The sequence below is a fragment of the Microcaecilia unicolor genome, chromosome 6 (genome assembly GCF_901765095.1).
Source record: "Microcaecilia unicolor chromosome 6, aMicUni1.1, whole genome shotgun sequence".
Taxonomy (NCBI): Eukaryota; Metazoa; Chordata; class Amphibia; order Gymnophiona; family Siphonopidae; genus Microcaecilia; species Microcaecilia unicolor.
This window is the reverse complement of record NC_044036.1, coordinates 296,393,014-296,413,570: the sequence shown is the minus strand read 5'-3', so window position 1 is coordinate 296,413,570 and position 20,557 is coordinate 296,393,014. Positions and strand designations below refer to the sequence as shown.

At 43.8% G+C, this 20,557-nt stretch overlaps 1 protein-coding gene across 1 annotated transcript in view; it reads left to right on the top strand.

The window, feature by feature from the left end:
• ENG (endoglin) overlaps window positions 1-20,557 on the top strand; it is a 98,382-nt gene that overhangs the window by 69,114 nt on the left and 8,711 nt on the right. The window contains exons 10-13 of the mRNA XM_030207958.1: window positions 1,607-1,645; window positions 5,769-5,885; window positions 7,964-8,224; window positions 10,515-10,587. Coding sequence (XP_030063818.1) covers window positions 1,607-1,645; window positions 5,769-5,885; window positions 7,964-8,224; window positions 10,515-10,587 — 490 coding nt within the window. The remainder of the gene's footprint in view (window positions 1-1,606; window positions 1,646-5,768; window positions 5,886-7,963; window positions 8,225-10,514; window positions 10,588-20,557) is intronic.

The following is a 20,557-nucleotide window of genomic DNA, read 5'->3' as shown; positions in this document are numbered from 1 at the left end:
ATCAATCTACAAACATCTAAAAGCAAAGACCCAGAAGACAAAGCTGGTATAGCTTGCAGTGTGTTAAACAGTGGTAATTTTCGGTGGTTAGAAGTAGAAGGATGTTGACTTTATCCTTTGCAAGCTCAATTTAGTGTATGTAGATGAGTTTTGTGTGCACATATTATTTATGTTGCACAATCTGCTGTCATTTACTATCCGGCCACTGACCAGTTAAATTGCTTGTTTGCGGCTATCAGCTAATTTTCAGTGGCACTTAACTAGTTATCGTCACTGAAAGTTAGCAGTTAGCGCCTGAGTTAAAAATGGCTACTTTGGGGGCATTCCGGGGGTATAGAGAATATCAGCACTTAACTGGTCAGGGTAATCGCATAAATGGGACCTCATAAAACACAGTCCTATCTTTATGCGGCTACCAGGGTTCCCTCTGAGCTGAGCAGGAGTCCTCCAACTGCATTGCTTTTGGGGGGTGCTTCCATATTGTATTTTCAATCACTAGGGACAGGCAGGTTCCCTGGAGTTCTGCAGAGCTTGCCAGTCTCTCCCTATTGAAAATGTGATAGTGAGACAGTGCCCTCCACTGGCAGGACTATAGGTGGAGGACTCCTGGTCAGCATAGAGGGAACAGTGATGGCAACCCATGACCAGTTTAGTTCTGAATATTGACTTAACCAGCTATGTGTTAAAGCCAGCTCCGCAAAAACTGGATATTCAATGCCGAAGCCCAGACATGGCCCAGCATTGAATATCCAGGAATAACGCCATCGGCGGTCAGCAAAACGCTCACCGCCGTGGCTGAATACTGACCCCTACGTTACTCTACTGCACTGTACAGAGTTATGATGTCCATGTCCTGATAGACTTAAAATTTTGAGTGTGAAAAGGGCTAAATGACTTGCTGAGAACCAATGTGAGGGGGAGGAATTAAAATCTCGAAGGTCACTGATCTGACTTGATAAAGAGGGTGCAAGACAGGTCTTGAGTATGCTAAATGGGGTCATTTTCTGGGATATGTCAGGTAAAATAATAAAATGTAATGCACAAAGAGGACCATCACCTCAGGGCAAGAGATTATGGACATTGAGAGAGAGAGATTCTGCCCTATATGAATAAGAAACTGTTGGGACTAGAATCTAATTTCAAAGAAAACTGGAGGAGAAAGAGAGAACTGATATGTAGGATGTGGGCAGAGATTATGGAAAGAGTCTACTCCCACATCTAGTACTTGAGAGGGCTTTTGTCTTCTGTTGAACTGCTCAGTTATGTACAGATATATAGTGAATAGGTCTCCCTTTTCCTCTGATGTGGCAGGTCCTGCATTTCTCTTTTGTGAAATGTGCACCAGCTCAGCATGTTGTTGGGTCACATGAAAATCTCCGTCCCTCAATGTGTTGTCTTTAGCAGGAAACTGAAGCAAGGAATTTTAACTCTATGATTTCATACAGTGCTGTGTACACCAGTGTTGCATAAATTAGAAATTTTATATTACATACACGCACCTATTTGAATACAATAATCCTGTCTCCCTTATCCTCAACAATTTTTCCATTTCCAAGTTACTGGTATGCTCCTAAACCAAGCTCTCAATTTTCTGTTTCCTATTTAGATGTCTATAATATTGATGCCCTCTGCAGATGTCATTCAGGTAAGAATAAGATGTGAGTCAACAAAGGGACAGCAACAATTAGTATTCCTCATTGTCCCTCCAGACCAGTCCAGATGTGTATATGCTCTCCTACTAGAAAATGGAGTCCTCTGCCAGCCAATATTTCTCATTATCCAGCAGATAGTAGTGAGTTAGCCCAATGAGCCTGTGCTAGAAAAGAGGCAGGGGAGTTTTTTCCATTAACCTTTTTTTATATATAGTGCTGTAGATTTATTGCGATGTTAGTGCAATTAACGTGATAAAATACTATAATGCCTCTGTATCACTCCATGATGCAACCTCACTTTGAGTATTGCATTCAGTTCTGGTCACTGTATCTCAAAAAAGATATAGCGGAATTAGAAAAGGTTCAGAGAAGAGTGATCAAAATGATAAAGTGGATGGGACTCCTCTCATATGAGGAAAGCTTGGAAAAGAGATGGCTGAGGGGAGATGTGATTGAAGTCTACAAAATCCTGAGTGGTGTACAGCGAGTAGAAGTGAATCGATTTTTTTAGTCTTTCAAAAATTACAAAGACTAGGGGACACTCAATGAAGTTACATGGAAATATACTATTAAAACAAATAGGAGGAACTATATTTTCATTCAGTTAATACTTAAGCTCTGGAACCCATTGCCAGAGGATATGGTGACAGTGGTTAGTGTATCAGGATTTTTAAAAAGTTTGGACAAGTTCCTGGAGGAAAAGTTCACAGTCTGCTATTGAGACAGACATTGGGAAGCCACTGCTTGCCCTGGGATCGGTAGCATGGAATGTTGGTACTATTTGCGTTTTGACCTGCATTATTTTGATTTTTTTTGGTGCATAATTACATACTCCCATCAGTAACAGAGATACTGGAGGAGGCAGCTGGTAGACAATAAATGGGTCCTTCTCTGCTGTGTTCAAAAGTACCCCTACTCTCCATGGGTTTTTTTTAATTGATACTCGTACATGGGAAACATTGTTCCCTCTAAATTGTGCTAAACATCCAGTAGCTAAGTAAAATTCAGCATAGCTATAAACATATAGCTCCATCTCTGGCCGTCTTCAAATCTAAGGTAAAAGCCCACCTTTTTGATGCTGCTTTTAACTCCTAACCCTTATTCACTTGTTCAGAACCCTTATTTTATCATCCTCATTTTAATATTCCTTTATCTCTTGTTTGTCCTGTTTGTCTGTCCTAATTAGATTGTAAGCTCTGTCGAGCAAGGACTGTCTCTTCATGTTCAAGTGTACAGCGCTGCGTACGTCTAGTAGCGCTTTAGAAATGATAAGTAGTATATAGTTAAACTACAGGCAAACAAGTAAGGAAAGCATGGAGAGCATAACTCATAGAATTCTTTCCAACCTTCCTGCGAGTGTTTTGTGTGTGTGTGCATGTGCGCACAGAGAAAACTTTTGCTTACGTCTACTCAGTCCTTAGAAGGAACATTAGTTGAGGTATGAGTCATGATGCCTAGAATGTCAGATCGCAACCTTGCAGTTGACTATTTCAGAGTGTTTAGACATTCTGCAGGATCGTCTGGATTAAGGGCTGGCTCTAGCCTCCCTGAGGGGCCCTTTTACTAAGCTGCGGTAAAAGGGGCCCTGCGCTAGCGGCAGCGGCCATTTTTGCCATGCGCCAGGGCCCCTTTTACTGCGTTGGGTAAAAAGGCTAAAAAAAGAAATGGCCGTGCGGTGGGGGCTCCCGTGCTGACCCGGCGATAACCAGGCAGCACTATCGCTGGGTAACCCCCTGCAGAAATATTTTTTTAAATATTTCTGCTAGTGCTAGAAATAGCGTGCGCTGGGAGTGGAACTACCGCCAGCACCCGCATTGTGCCGGTGGTAGTTCCGGGTTGCCGCTCTACAACCCTTTAGTAAAAGGGCCCCTGAATATGCAGATGGCAACTCTGGTGTGCTACAGAGGTGTAGTATAAAATAAAAAACCTTGGGTTCTCACTCAGATATAGTGTATTTCATGCGCTGAGCAAAGCTGTTTAGACCTCTGTTTCACCCTGGAATCAGAATCAGATCTTTTCAGCCTTGGTAAAAACAAGCATCTTTTGAGCTTCTCAAGAAAGCCTCTTTGAAAGATGCCACCTTGAAAATGGTGTTTCTGGTGACCATTTGTTCAGTGAGATGGATTTTGGCACTGCAGGCTTTGTCTTGTCAAAAACCTTTTTTATTCATTTCACAGGAAAAGGCGGTAATTCATCCAGTTCATCCCAAAGTGACATCATCATTCCAGGGTAATCAGTCCGTTTCTCTCCCACTGTTTTGAGAGACAGAAGGTAGTGATGATAAGAGACGTCTGCATAGCTTGGACATGGTGAGAGTGTTAAACGCTGGTATCTGAAGAAGACTGAAGAGTTTCAGCAGTCAGACCAGTTGTTTGTATTGTTTGGTGAGACCAGGAAAGGACAGGCAGCCTCTAAAGCAATGGTTGTGTCTTAGATAGGCCATAGCATCTGCACATATTGTCCAAGGACTCAGTTTCCTTCAGTTCTGCATTCTACCAGGAGCCAGATTTGGTCAAGGACAGAGCATAGGTTGATTCCACCACAGAAGATTTGTAGATTGGCTACCTGGTTCTCTTTACATTCCTTTATGCAGCATTATAGGCTGGATATTCAAGTTAGGCAGGATGCAGCCCTTGGGGTGAGCATGTTGTCAGCAGGTCTGTCCGGTCATCTCCTTGGTAGGTACTGCTTTGGTATGACCCACATGTCTAGACTGGTCTGGAGAGACAATGTGGAAACAGAAATTAGATCTTATCTACTAATTTTCATTCTGTGTATCCCTCCAGACCAGTTCAGAACCTATCTGGGTTAGATGTTAGAGAGGTTGAAGAATAGGTTTGGTGACAATAGGTATGACTGGAAGTGGGCTCTTTGTTCTCCATCTGCTCCTATCTACATTATATCTGCCCATGATTGTATTATTATTTTGTCTGTTGTCATTTGTTCCTGGGTTAGAGGGTGAAAATACCCTTGTTACTGCTTTAAGAAAATACTGGCTGTCAGAGGGCTGCACAGGATACTTACAGGATGATGTCACAAGTCAGTGGTTCTCAGTCTCCATCTGCTGGTTGGAGAGCATATACACTTATGTCCAGACTAGTTTGAAGGGACTCAAGGAAAAAAAAATTATAGGTAGATTTAATTTCTCCATAGTGTAACAATGGTATGCGATAAATGTAATTTAATATGAAACTTACATTCTGCCTTTTCAGGTTAAAACCAGTTCAATAACTCTGATGGTGACATGGTAGTAACACAGGGATAAGTAACAACTAGCTATAGAAATGATTTGTAGTAGTAGTAGTAGTTATCATACCTGCCAAGTCTCCCTCATTGAGCAGGTCATCTCCCACACTCCCCTTGGGGAGCCAAAAACTCCCACTCAGCAGCTTCACCTTCCATCAGTAGCAGGAGATGTGTTAATATAACACCATCTCCTGCTGCCACTGGACCAGCCTTGTGATAAGAGCGGCAAAATTTCACAGCTCTTATCATGAGACTGGTCCTGTGGCAGCAGGAGATAATGTTTTATAAGGTGTCTCCTGCTGCTAGAGAGAGAGGTGGCTTGTTGATGCTGAGGTTGCCGAATTGAGATGTTAGGGGGTGGAACCAAGATGTGGACGTGGCTGAGGGATGTGACTGGGCAGAGTAGATGGAGTTGGGGCCTGGCTGGGTGGAGTGGAGAGGGGCTGGGGTGTGACTTAAAATCTCCCTCTGAAAGTTTGGGCCCCCTTGGCAGCTCTGAGTTGTAGTGTGACTGTGATGTGACACAGTAGTGAAGAGGGGCATGTCATGCTGTAATTGTGATGGTGACATGACGAGAGGACATTAGTAGTTTCATAGACATAAATGCAGCCTTTTTGGGACTATAGATGTCATTGTTCCGATGTTGTGAACATATCAAGCTAAAGTCAGCTTGACATCTGGACATATAAGTGAGCGTATTTTACTTATCCTGGTCACACTGAACTAGATCTGATGATAGCACTCTGATAGAGAAGTTATCAATCTCCTGTCCTGGCTGAAGGCACAGCTCTTCTTTCTGGAAATTCTCTTAGCTTCTTCTGGGTTCCTCTTCATGCTGCAGTTCAAAGATTCTTCTCTTCTCTTAACCAGGTACCTTTTGAGTGTGTCCCACAACAGTCACCATCAGTGGAGATCCATCTTTCTCGAAGCTCGGAATTCACCAAGTTATCTACCATTATAGAAGCTAATAAGATCATCTACGCACAGGTACTCTATCACAAGTCTAAGTGTTTTCCCATAGTCACAGTCCTTGTGGATGCTGCAATGACACAGGCTTTAGCAATTAACCCCAGTACAAAGGCTTCAATGTTTGGTCAACCCCCTTCCCTGCAAACACAACCAGGCCTCCTCCTACGCACCACAGACATAGAGCTAGTGATTTCTTCTCCATCCACACAATCATAACAAATGCCTCTGTAATTTCCCCTACTACATACACAGATTTCAGTGATCACCACCCACCCCCACCCCTCCAGACAAGGTCTCAGCAGTTGTATGCACAGCAATTATTATTATTATTATTTGTTACATTTGTATCCTACATTTTCCCACCTATTTGCAGGCTCAATGTGGCTTACATAGTACCGGAGAGGCGTTTGCAGACTCCGGTGTGAACAAATACAATGTGATGTTGTGGTAAGATACAGTTCATGTGGTACAGCCACATTAGGAATCGTAAAGCGGTAGAGTTGTGTTATGTCCATTACGTGCTTTAGTTTTGTTGTGTGGCCAAGGTCAGGCATTTAAGTTGGATTGGTAAGGTATGCCTTTTTAAACAGGTTGGTTTTTAGTGTTTTCCAGAAGTTTAGGTGTTCCACAGTTGTGTGCTTATGTAGGAAAAACTGGATGCGTAGGTAGATTTGTATTTAAGTCCTTTACAGCTTGGGTAGTGTAGATTTAGATGTGTTCGTGTTGATTCGGATGTGTTTCTGGTTGGTAAGTCGATTAGGTCTGTCATGTATCCAGGGGCTTCACCTTAGAGAATTTTGTGAACCAGGGTGCAGATTTTGAAGGCAATGCGTTCTTTGATTGGGAGCCAGTGTAATTTTTCACGGAGGGGTTTTTCGCTTTCAAATCGCGTGTTTCCAAATATAAGCCTGGCTGCCATGTTTTGAGCGGTCTGAAGTTTCTTTAAGGTTTGTTCTTTGCATCCTGCATAGATTCCATTGCAGTAGTCTATGTGGCTTATTACCATTGATTGTATCAGGTTGCGAAATGTTTCCCTCGGGAAGAATTGTTTCATGCATTTGAGTTTCCACATTGAGTGGAACATTTTCTTTGTTGTGGATTTTACTTGGCTCTCCAGTGTTAAGTTGCGGTTCATTATGACCCCAAAGAATTTTCAGGCTCTCTGAAATAGGGAGGGTATAATCTGGGGTGTCGATACTTGTGGGATAAAAGGATGAGACAATGTGTTTTTTCTTTATTGAGTTTTAGTTGAAATGCATTTGCCCATGAGTCCATGATGTTCAAGCTGAGCTTGATTTTGTTGGCGATTTCTGTCAGTTTAGTTTTGTACGGAATGTATATTATGACATCGTCTGCATAGATGAAAGGGTTAAGGCCTTGGTTGGATAAGGACTTGGCTAGTAGGGTCATCATTAGGTTGAAGAGGGTCGGTGATAGCGGTGATCCTTGTGGTACTCCACAGTCTGCTTTCCATGGTGATGATATGTTTGATTTTACTTGATATGTTCTTGTGGTTAGGAAACACTTGATCCAGCTGAGTATGTTTCCACCTATCCCAAACTTATCTAATAGTCTTATTAATATATTGTGGTTTACCATGTCGAATGCACTCAACATATCGAATTGGAGGAGGAGGATGTTTTTGCCTAAGTGATTCCACTTGTAGACATAGGACTCAGTGATTTCCCTTTCCTCGTACAACAGACATAGGCTTCAGCTCCTGCCTCTTCCCATAAAAAAAGTTCTTAATTATATTGCCCACCACAGACATAGATGTCAGTGATTTCCTTACCTCCACCACTGACACAGACCATTTCATTGTGCAGGATGAATTAGGAGAAGCACTCTGTGTGATAACGCAAGTTTTTTTCAGAAACTGAGGCTCATGCAAACAGAGGCTTATGTCCCCCTGCAGCCACATCTGCTCTGAGATCTCAGCCATCTGTCTAGCAGTCCAAGCTAGCATTCATGTATAGCAGCTTCTTGATCAGCTCTCCATAACCATAGGCCTAATACATCACCCATGCTGGCAAGACTTATCTTCCAGTCCTGCAAAAACGTTCACTAATTGTCCCTTTCTGTTTTTCACATATCAGGTGTTTGTCAATCCAGCAACTGCAGAAAGTCAATTCCAGCTAAAGGAGTGCTGGCTGCAGCTGGAGGGAGAGTGGAAGATACCTTTGATCCTGCAAGACTTCTCAAGTGATCCTGCCATAGACTTCCTGATACCAGCAAAGGAAAGCCCTGGAATGAAGACTCATCAGTTCAGCTTCATCTACAAGGCTGAGGAAGGGCGGCTGGTGCAGCCTGCAAATCTGAAATGTCTTCTCTGTTTGCAGACCAAAAAAAGCAATAGTGTGAGTTCTCTCCTTACAAAAAGGACAAGATGTGTCCCCACTCTCTGCCACACAAAGCTTGGAGTATTCTAAGAGCGAGTTACATAGATTTCACACACAAGCACAACACCATATTCACCTTGGCTATTCAGTTAAAAAAGAACAACTGAGCGTTGGCTCCATCCATGCTTTTTGGAGAGAAGTGACTAGTGTAGTATTTACCAAATCAGTCCTGTGGGCAAACCTAACTGGTCTAGTTTTCAGGATGTTCATAACATATATGTGCTCATGAGTGTTCATTGAAGATCCGGTGTACACTAATAATCTCATTGTGCTAATCCTGTAAATCCAGCTGGCTAGATGTACCTTGGTATGGACTCTAAAGGAACTGATTAAGTGGGAGGAGACAAAGGGTAGTGGTAAATGGAGTTCCCTTTAGGAAAGGGGTGTTATCAGTGGTGTGCCATAGGGATCAGTTTTGACCCAGCTCTTTTCAACATTGCTGCAAGTGATATTATGAGAGGGTTTTGGGAAAGGTTAGCTTTTTTGCAGAAGGTACCAAAATCTGCAACAGGCTAAAACACCATGAAAGGTGTGTAAAAGATGAAGAGGGATATAGTGAAGCCTGAAGAATTGTCTAAATCCTAGCAGCTAAGATTTAATGCTAAAAATTGCAGGGGGATGGCAAGTTTATGGACATTTATTCCCCATTTCAGAAGTGATCTAAACGTCTATGTCCCAAAAGATCAACGTATAGAGTTACACCACCTACCAAGCATGTTTTGGTTTTGGTAAACTGTTATTGAACAGCACTCCACTGGAGGGAATAGTGTTGGTTGCCCCCTTAACCCGAGTGGTTTTTGTTCCCCTAAATGCCAAACTGGCAAGAGAAAATGGTCACTGTAACAGTACTGGGATAATAACCAGTTATGTTTCCAAGGTTGCAAAGATTATGGTTATGTGCTGGCTTTGAAACCAAGGGCATAGTCATGGGGGTTTTGGGGGCCCTCACTTTCAGCTCAAGCCCCCTCTGCTTTAATGATTGGTGAGGATTATGAATCCTACATATGCTGTCTCTGAGTAACACTTAAGTCAGCAGGCGCACTTCAGCCGCAGATGCCGGCAATCTCACACATGCTCAGTTTAGCAACGAAACTGAGCATGTGTGGGTGTGCCAACATTTGTGTTGAAGTGTGCTGCCAACTTATGCGGATATTCATGCAGGAGACTTTTTTGGCTGGTGGGGTTGGCATCTCTGCCAGCAAAGGTATGTTTTAATGCAGCAATGTTGGGAGAGAATACTTGGTCCCCTCAGTCCACCTTTGGGCATCCCAAAATGGACTTCTGGCTATGCTCTTTTTTGAAACCATCAATTTTTTTTATGCATTTATTTTTCTAAAATGGATGTTTGTTGCATGCACCCAGCATTAAATGTGTATTTCTCCAGTATTTTACAACAGGCTTTACGTTGGCAGATTCTGTTTTAAAATACTAGTGAAGTTTGAGGTGCACTGACCTGCATGTCTCAGTTCCTGCTTCTATGACGTGCCTAACATGGGGCTGCACATATATATTGTTTGGATGAAAATCGAGTTAGGGGATAATTGATAGAGACATGTAAGTATCTTCAAGATATAAATGCATAGGAAATGGGTCTCTCACAATCAAAAGGAAGCTGTAGAACAAGGGGTCATAGGATGAAGGTGAAAGGGGGCACTGAGAAGTATTTACAGAAGGGGTAGTGAAACAGCCTCCCAGTGGAGGTGATAGAGACAAGGACAGTGTCTGATTTTTGGAAAGAGTAAACAAGTGAGTAAGATTAGCTCCTTGAAATGATTCAGACTCAGGGAATGGGATATACTGCCTTTCTGTGATTACAATCAAAGCAGCTTATTTATTATCATCAGGTACTTACTTTGTACTGTGGTTCATTAAGTGATTTGCCCAGAGTCACAAGTTGCTGTGGTGGGAATGGAACCCAGTCCCCCTTGTTTTCAAGCCACTGCACTAACCATTAGGCTACTCCTTCTCTCCACTCTGATAGGGACAGCTGTACAGGGCCTTGGGCTCCTAGAGGCCCTGCTCGGTCATGTTTCCCTATTTCTGAAATAACCCACCCCCTACCTTAAAACAGTATTTCTCCATAGAAGGGCAGTGACAGCAATTCATATAGGATGTTTGCTGCTCACCCCTGAGCCTGCCGTCTGCTGCGTCCCGCCCTTGCAGAAGCAGGAAATTACTTCAGAAAGGAGCAGGTTTGTCTCAAAACCCCATGACATGGTTGTAAATATAATTGTCTCATGATTTTCAGGACTGTCCTCGTAAAAAACAACTTGAAAAATCCTTAGAGGTGATACTTACAAATCCAAACACTGTTCTGCCGGGTAAGTTTCAATTTTCCCTTTTCTCTCAATTCAACCTTTTCTATGCAATCCGTAATCTGTGTTTCTGATGCAGCAAACTTTGTTGGCCTGAGAATTTGCACATATGTTCCCAAAGTAATATGGGGGCAGGGGGTTAAAGCATTTTACCTGCATTAATCAGCTGTCTTTCAATGTAGCTAAAACTCCACACATATTTCCACAACCTCTAACTGCATTAAGAGGGAATGTTCTCTGCAGACAAGGAGAGAGGTGCAGGCACACTCCAGAACGACGTCAGCAACAGAGCCATTGTGCAAGAGTATTTTTTTTTTTTTTTACTTCTCTGAGCCTTTGCAGGGATTCTCACAGTACCTTGGGTCACTCCCACAAATCATTCTGATCAGTGGACTAGTACCATCGCCACTTTCTTTCTCTCTGCCTCACCTCAAGAGCAGTGGCGTAGCCACAGGTGGGCCTGGGTGGGCCAGGGCCCACCAACTTAGGGCTCAGGCCCACCCAGCAGTAGCACACATTTGGTGGTAGCTGGTGGGGATCCCAAGCTCAGCCAGCTGAAGACTTCCCCTTGATGGTAATGAAAACAGTACTCTCCATGATACCGGCTCCTGCTCATGCTCTGTTTTCTGCACATGCCTGCTGCAGACTGAAAAGGTGGAAAGAAGCATTTTCCCACCTGCTGAGATTTTTTTTTTTTTTTGGTGGGGGGGAACACTTGGTGCCCACCCACTTCTTGCCTAGGCCCACCCAAAATCTGTAGTCAGGCTACGCCCCTGCTCAAGAGAGACAACAATTAAAAGTAGCGCTTTAGAAATGTTAAGTAGTAGTAGTAATTAAAAGTTCAAATTTAGTTGATTCAAACAACCTTATCCCTCCTCCTCCTACTACTACGTAACATTTCTAAAGCGCTACTAGGGTTACGCAGTGCTGTACAGTTTAACAAAGAAGGACGGTCCCTGCTCAAAGGAGCTTACAATCTAATGGACAACATGTACAGTCAGCTTACAATCTAATGGACAACATGTGCAGACAGTCAAATTGGGGCAGTCTAGATTTCCTGGATAGAGGTGAAATGGTTAGGTGCCAAAGGTGACATTGAAGAGATGGGCTTTGAGCAAGGATTTGAAGATGGGCAGGGAGGGGGCTTGGCGTATGGGCTCAGGAAGTTTGTTCCAAGCATAGGGAGAGGCAAGGCAGAAAGGGCGGAGCCTGGAGTTGGCGATGGTGGAGAAGGGGACAGAGAGGAGGGATTTGTCCTGTGAGCAGAGGTTTCGGATAGGAGTGTACGGGGAGATAAGGGTAGAGAGGTATTGAGGGGCTGCAGATTGAGTGCATTTGTAGGTTAGTAGAAGAAGCTTGAACTGTATGCGGTACCTGATCGGAAGCCAGTGAAGTGACTTGAGGAGAGGGGTGATATGAGCATATCGGTCCAGGCGGAAGATAAGACGTGCAGCAGAGTTCTGAATCGATTGAAGGGGGGATAGATGGCTAAGTGGGAGGCCTTAATGTCTTGAACAGCTGCCTCCCTGCCCACTCAAAACATTTCCTGGCCCAGTACAGATGCTGGTTGGAGAACAAAGATCAGCTTCCACCACAGCTGTGCTCCTGGTAGTAGTTTTCCAACCGGCAGCAGCAGGGGCACAATGATCTAAGGGCCCACAGCACGAATATTACTGCTCTATCTCCAGCCTTCAGTAGTGCACAAGCAGAAAAATATTGTCCTCTTTCCTTCTCCTTTGGAGCAGCTCCTCCCGCCATGGACCAGAGCAAGAACAAACAGAAACCAACTCCCCACAAGGCCTGCCCAACGTTAGGCAGACCGCAGGGAAGTGAATCATACTAGCATTAAAAGGAAACAAGCCACAAATCTCACAGCCTCAAAGGGCAAAAATACCATGGAGTCTCAGTGGGCAGCACTGAAGGAGCACCACAGGCAAACATAGAAGGGGTGGTCCTCAACACAGATCATGCCTCATCAACCCAGAGCCCCCTTCAAAACCACCAAGGACCACGCCAGCCAGTCCACAAAGCACCCTGATGCAGCTGCTGAAGAGGCTTGTACAGATATTGCAGCCACTCTCTAAACCTCCAATCCTGCCCCAAACCTCTCCCTTCTGAAAGCTCTAACCATACTCAATGTTCCACAGAACTACTGCGAGCACTTCGCGCTCCTTCCCCAACTCAGGGAGATTGGTCCCTGAATTCTGAGTCTCCCAGATGCCAGGATGGTTCTCATTCCTTCCATAGTTTGCCCTGTTCTCATCAATGGGGCCTTGTCCTTGCAGGGGCAGTTTCCAATATCCCAGAACCTCGGCTATCCCTGTCAGAGGAAACTCTGACGAAAGAACTAGGAGAGGAATACAATTATCCCAAGTTCTTACAGAAAATCTCCAATGTGCTCTCCTTAGGCTCTACCCAGGTGAGAGGCAACAAGCAATATTTCCAATCCACTCTACAGTCCTGTAGTAGCCCCAAGGAAATGATCTCAGTACCAGTTCACCAGGTCCTTCAAAATCTCAAGATGTCTGTGTGGAAACCCTTTTTTTCCATCCAACCAGCTTCAAGATGTCTCAAACTCATGTACAAGGTGCTGCTGGCAGCAGGACAAGATCAACCGCAACGCCCATATCAGTCAGTTATATCCAAGGTAGTCTTTAACTGTACCAAACCTCAAGGTGCACCAGTTACAAATATTGAACTATCACCATGCACTTCTTCAGCAGTTGAATTGTCCTCTTCTTCACATTAGAACCAGCTTCACCTCAACCTTCAAGAATCAGCATACTACCTCATTTGTTCAGTATATGATGCTTATGACACAGTGTCTTGGACTACAGCTACCAAGATCAGTGCACACCGAACAGCACAGCTTAGAGCATAGGACTTCTGAAAAGACTTGCACAATCATCTGGCAGATGCACCCTGTTTAGAAGACAATATGTGTGAAGAAAAGGTCAAAGAAAGGTCTCCCAAATTAAAAGACCACAGGATTATACAATATATACATATACAGACATAGACATGTGTTTACATCCTCTTAAGCAAGTGTACATTTGTGTAGTATTGGGTCTGGATCTGGCAGCCTTTTTTTTTTTTTTTAGAAAAGGCACATAGGCACTTATCTTGCTTTTCTAAAATCGGCACCTTTTAGGGTCATCCCAACCACTAGGAAGTCTAGGTGTCTGTCTAGGGCAGCAGAATTTGAGGTTCAGCTTAAGACAGTAGTCAACTCTAAAACAGATCCAGTGCGGCAGTCACAGGGCATTGACCTGATGCATATGCTTAAGACATGCACATCTCATCCTCTCCAAAATAGGAAGCTCAAGACTACTCTGGTCCCCCTCAATCTTTTTAGGTGTGGCAGGCCTGGGTAGAAATTGGCAGTGGTGCCACAGTCTCTATTTCAACCAGAGCTAATGATCAGCCCAGCTGGGGGCTGGGACTTTAAGGGTGCATGGTCCAAGGTTCATCTAGGGCACTGGATACCCTTGGGACAGCCCTGATGTTTTTTAGACTTCTCACATAGATAGCATTTACACATATGTAGATGCTGGATTTTACGAAACAGGATCCAAGTAAGGTGCAAAAGTATAAAACTCTGGCATTAAAAAACAAGGAAGTAAGCACTATTGCTACCCCACCTCGCCATGACCTCTCCAAATCCCTGGTCTAAACAAGCCATTAGGGCACTTAACCTGTGCCGTGGAACACATGTAAATACTGAAGTCTAAATTGTATAAAGAAGAACTGTATTTCCTTGGCAAAATAGGAAGTACACATATACCTTACAGGCCTGCCCCAAACCATGCCCAGGACACACCCCTATGAAAGCTGCATCTGTTGTGGACATGTATGTGTCAGTAGTGACTTACCTAAAACTGCTATTTGCATTGTGCCATATACCCACTATTTAAAACATGGAAATGTTGTTCAAGCCCTCTAAAATGACCCCCTTAGTATCTCTTGTTTGTGTTGCTGATCTTGTATGACATCATCGTTTGATCTCTTTATAGAGATGCTGGACATGCTCATTGCACACTTTATCACTGTGGATTGCTAAATTTGGTTTGGTTTTGGTGTAAGCCCCTTCCATGTGTTCTAGAAGGAATTGTTATCTATGACAGCCTCTGTTTCAGAGAGGTTTTTGTTCATGGGCATTGCTTCTCTCGCGCACTCTCTCTCTCAGGGTTACATTGTAATTCCATAGTCCATAATGGCAGGCAAGCCATTGCAAATGTATTAAGATGCATAGACAAAACTTCTGCTGTGCAGTTTCCCCACACAGTCTCCCTATCCACTGCTTCCTAGCCCCAGTGATATTCCACTCTGTATCTCTGTCCTACACCCCTTTAACCCATCCTCCTCTTCCTCCATCTTTTCCTGGGCAGCAGACGTATTCATCCATCCAGGAACCCCCCCTCCCCCAATCTTTTTGTCTGCTTTATACTAAGGGTATACCAGGTTCCAGTACAATAACAAACTGCAACAGCTCTCCCTCATACCTGGGTCTTGCATCTACTGTTCCAGAGCACCCCAGGTCATGCAATGGAAGTGCTTTGGCAGTAGCTTGATGTCCTTTCTGTGCCATGCTGCACCACTCAAATGGTCTTCTGAAGCAGTAGAGTGTGCATCTAGAATGCATTCTTTTCTGTTTGTCACCTACATCTGCAGATGCTCAAGGACCATCTCTTTTGGTCTAGAGTATCAGGTTTCAATTGCATGACAAGTGCAGTGTGATACCAGGGAGCAGGGTGGAGTGAAGTACCATATCATGCAAAGATATTAGTGACACCCCCCCCCCCCCCTTTTAAAATCTTGAACCACTGGGTAAGCAAGCACTCTGCACTAGGAAAAACACCAATCACTGTTGGCCCTATCCTGCTACTTTTGCCCCCTAAAGTTTGGTGTTGTAGGCAGTTGCCTCATTTACCTAGTGCTTCCACCAGCCTGCTTGGCAGGTTTTGTGGGGTCTGACTGTGGCTTTGGGTCAGGAACGTTGATCTGGGTTGAATTCTTTCATAATTTTTCCTTATCCTTTCTCCCTTTGAAAGGAAGGAGATACTTATCAGCCCACTGCTGAAAAGACCTTGGGATGGGGGTGGGCCCTGGTATGCAACTTTTTCAGGCAGTGCTGGGCAATGTCACGGCTGGTTTCCATAGTGATGCTTTGACCTCAGGAAGGCGTGCAGGAGGACCTGTAAGAAGAGCAGAACCCTGTTGGCAGGATGAAGAAAGGACCAGACAGCAAAGTCAGGATGTGAACAAGAGCCAGAATAAACAGACAACTTTTGAATGATAGGAAGAGAGCAAACAGGAAAGAGAGGCTCTGAGGTACCGGATACTATCCCAGAGAGTAATTTTGTAACACTTGCGGATATGTACATAGGTTAGACCAATTTTCTAGGGAATGCATAACTTTCCCTTTGAAAATTACACCACAGAAAATACATGCACACATTCACATCTGCTCTTTGGCACACACACACACATTTCCTGTTTTGTATTTTACATACATATGAGCACATTTTTTTACCTAGTCCAAATCCTGCCTCCGCTCAAGTCAGATACACTGTATGTGCATAAATTTACGTGCACACATTTACATGCACATACTCCAAGCAGATTTATAAAAGGCCATTTGTGTGTAAAACACTATTTTAGCCATGGAAATGTGTTTTGAAATTAACCCCATTGGCAGACTTGCACTTATAGATCAATATGCACACAACTACAGATCGATATGCATTTAATAAAATCTCATATACATATATATATACACATATAAACACAGGTACATACCTTGGAAGGGTAAAACCCCTCTTTCCACACCTGGATTTTCCATTCTAGGCAGGGAAGATCCTTTATAATATTTTTGCATATGAGCCTGGAATTTGTACTTAATATCAAGGTGTGGGAAGAATTAAAGTTGAATACAAGAGAACAATGTCAAGGAAGACGTGTAATTTGAAAAGGCAAACTACATGTGTACATTAACCCCCAAATTCTATAAATGGCACTCAAAATTGCACAGGCACATTTTGGCATGTGCCCAATTTGTGTGCACCGTTTTAATTGAGTAATGAGCCAGTTAGCTAACAATCAGTTATTGGTGCTAATTGGCAACAGTTTGAATTTATGTGCGCCATTCTATAAAGATGTGCACATAATTTTTTAGTGTGCAACTGAAAAGGGGGTGTGACAATGTGAGGGACATTGGCAGGTCAGGGACCTTCACTAAAGATGTGCACGGTATTATAGAATACAGGAGATCTGCACCTAATTTACACATGAGGAATTACACCAGGTTTCAGTTGGTATAAAACCTCGCACCCAAAATTGGGCGCAGATCCTGGCCGTAAACTACTACTACTTATCATTTCTATAGCGCTACTAGACGTATGCAGCGCTGTATATGTAAGAGACAGTCCCTGCTCAACAGAGCTTACAATCTAATCAAGACAGACAAACAGGACAAATAATGGATAAGGACAAAGAGTTGCTGTAGCAAGATTCCGGAATCCCAAAGAGTAGCAAGATTCCGGAATCCCAAAGACTACTACTACTACTACTTATCATTTCTATAGCTCTACTAGACGTACACAGCGCTGTACACAGAACATGTAAGAGACAGTCCCTGCTCGACAGAGCTTACAATCTAATCAAGACAGACAAACAGGACAAATAATGGATAAGGACAAAGAGTAGCTGTAGCAAGATTCCGGAATCCCAAAGAGTAGCAAGATTCCGGAATCCCAAAGACTACTACTACTACTACTTATCATTTCTATAGCTCTACTAGACGTACACAGCGCTGTACACAGAACTTGTAAGAGACAGTCCCTGCTCGACAGAGCTTACAATCTAATTAGGACAGACAAGCATGACAAAAAAAGGATAAGGGAATTACTAAGGTGGGAATGATAAAACATGGGTACTGAACAAGTGAGTAAGGGATAGGAGTTAAAAGCAGCATCAAAAAGGTGGGCTTTTAGCAGATTTGGAATGCATTACCTACAGACCTGAAAACAATCAAAGAAAGAACTATGTTTCGAAAATCTCTGAAAACATTCTTCTTCAACAAGGCCTACAATGAAAACCTATAAATTCACTAAGTCCACTCAATTATCAACGCACACCCTATATAACTACCTCAACAACTCTCTTCCTTCTTCCCTCTCCCCTTCCTTAATCGCTACACATAACTAACTGTATCTGGTATCCAGCTATGACAATGTTATCAAATCTATGTAAGCCACATTGAGCCTGCAAATAGGTGGGGGATTGTGGGATACAAATGCAATAAATAACAATAATAATAATAATAGATTTGAAGATGGCGAGAGATGGAGCTTGATGTACTATCTCAGGAAGTCTATTCTGCGCTCAATTCAGAATGCCATTTATAGAATAGCGCTCAGTGCTTATTTCTTTCGGCGCTCACATTTGGATATTATTTACTGAATCTAGACCTACATTTTCAAATCTACGTGCTTATTTTCCAGTGCATAATGCATCTACATACCAGATACACCAGTAGCTTCTCTTTGAAAAGTTTGCTACAGTGTATGCAGATACTTTTGTACAAGCATGTAAAAACGTATACGTACCTATGCTTATACTTATGGGATTTTAGGGTTTAGCGAGGTGGCAGTGTTTGCTTGGGGTTTGGGTTCTATGATTTTGTGGTGCTCGAATTGGTGGCAGACATTCAGGTATAAAGGATTTCAGAAGGTGCTGAGATTTAGAAGTGCTGCTGGTTGGTGACTTTTGGATGTTGGGATTGTGGATGCTAGGTTTAGGGGGGTGTTGAAATGCTGCAGTTTGCGATTTGTGAGGGTGTTGGGGATTTGTGGTATGCCTGTTTATTTATTCAGCAGAACTTAATGACATGCCTCATCAAATAGTTGTTGTTTGATGGTTGTAGGGATGTTAAAGTCTTGGGAAGATGCTAACTTTGTGATGCACTGGAGTTTTGTTGGGTGCCAGGATTTGGAGTCTATGGTGGTTTAAGGGTCTGGGCTCATGGGTGCTGAAGTTTGGTGCTAACATTAAAATAAGGAGGAGGAAAGAATATTATTGCTGATTCAAATAATACATAATTCTGTGCAGAGAGAAGAAAAGTATCTAGAAAAAGGGACCAGGTAGAGAGTGTGATAAGCCTGCTGCATTTTCTGAAGGGAGTGTGCCTTGGGATGGTGACTTTAGTATTGCCTCAGACTCAGATCTTGAGGTTAGTTTAGGTTAATAAGCGTGTGAAGGGTTTGGCAGAAGTTTTCTGATGCCACATGGAAGACAAAACAGGGGTCTCATAGACCTAGGGACACATGTCCATATATTTGAAGGAAACAACTTTTACTACTACATTGATACATGGGTGAGCCAACTGGGCTACAGTTGTTCAGTGTGCCCTAGCAGAGAACATAACATGGTCTGCTCACACTTCTATAACTGATTTGTGCGCTGAAAAGCCATTGGTCTTGGTCCCAGGCACTGGCTTTTTTTGCCCTTCACTATTTAAAGGCTCTGAACATATAGGGAGTAATACTATAAAGCATGTTTTACTTGCAGAACATGGCCGTTATAAATTTGCCCAGCTGAATGCATTTATATATAACTATGTGCATGCATTTTCTAGCAAAACAAATGTTGGTACCTTCAGGACTGAGGTGATCACTTAGGGACTTACCCCACAACAGCCAGGCCCCCTGCAACCAGCCACGGAATCTATGAAAAGGCAGAATTGGTGTGCAGAGTATGGGCTCTTTCATTAATACTTGGGGACAAGGGGTGGACTAACCATTCGGGAAACCAGGCAGTGCCCGGGGGCCCAGAGAGACTACGGGGCCCAGAGGCCCTGCACATTACAGATCTCTCCAGTCCTACCTTGAAGGGCCCTGGTGGTTGAGTGGCCTCTCCGGGGACAGGAAAGGATCCTACTCTTTCCTGCCCACTAACGCTACTCTGTCTGGTGGTGACACCATGTTTTAAAAATGGCTGCCGAGACTTCCTGCGGCAATCTCACAAGACTACCGCTGTAAGTCTCAGCAGCCATTTTAAAAACATGGTGGCGCCGGGCACAATACCGATAGCGGGCAGGAAAGAGTGGGGTTCTTTCCTACCCCCCGAGATGCCACTAGACCACCAGGGTAGAACCAGGGAGGGCCCAATCTGGCTCAGCATGTGTGGGAGGGGGGCAGCAACTGCGGCAGTGGGGGCAGCTGTAGGGTGTGTGAGGGGGGTAGCCGTGCAGCAGTGGAGAACCAGACAATGGCTGGGCGGGGCTCCAATGATTTTTACTGCCCGAGGGTCATGACCACTGTCAGTCCGCCCCTGTTGGGGACCATGGGTCAATTTTAGTGGACAATGGAAAAGGTGCTGGTACTCAGTACCCCCTGAAAAAAAAGCCCTGTAATTACGCATTCTGCGGGATCACATGTACTTTTACACAGAACAAGGATAAGCATAAAGAGTGTGCCTATACAAACTCTAGTCCATAATGGAAAGTGCTTGCCTACTTTCCTTTATAGAACATTAGTGCAACTGGGTATATATGTACATACTAGCCGTTAAGCCCGTAACAACGGGCTAGTTTTTTGTTTTCCTATGGCCCCCTCCACCCCCTCCTTCCCTCCCTGCTCCCTCCTCCTCCGATTTCCACGCCCATGTCCAAGCCCTCCTCCCTACTGGGCTGTACTGCTGGTGGAGGCGGGGCTTGGACTTCTACACTCTCAGCGTTCCGACTCTACTGCGCATTTGCAGATGAGTCGGTCACTTGTCGTTTATATGTTTGATGTGTTTAGAGCTCACGCCTAGATTTGGGAGACACATGCTTAGCTTATAACATTCTATAAATTACTTGCATAAATAGATGCTCTGCAAAATACACACTATCAACGATCTGTGCATACTTACAGACAGAAGCGTAACCAGGTTGTGATGCCAAGGGGAGTGGAGAGAGGACTGCGTAGGCGCATGT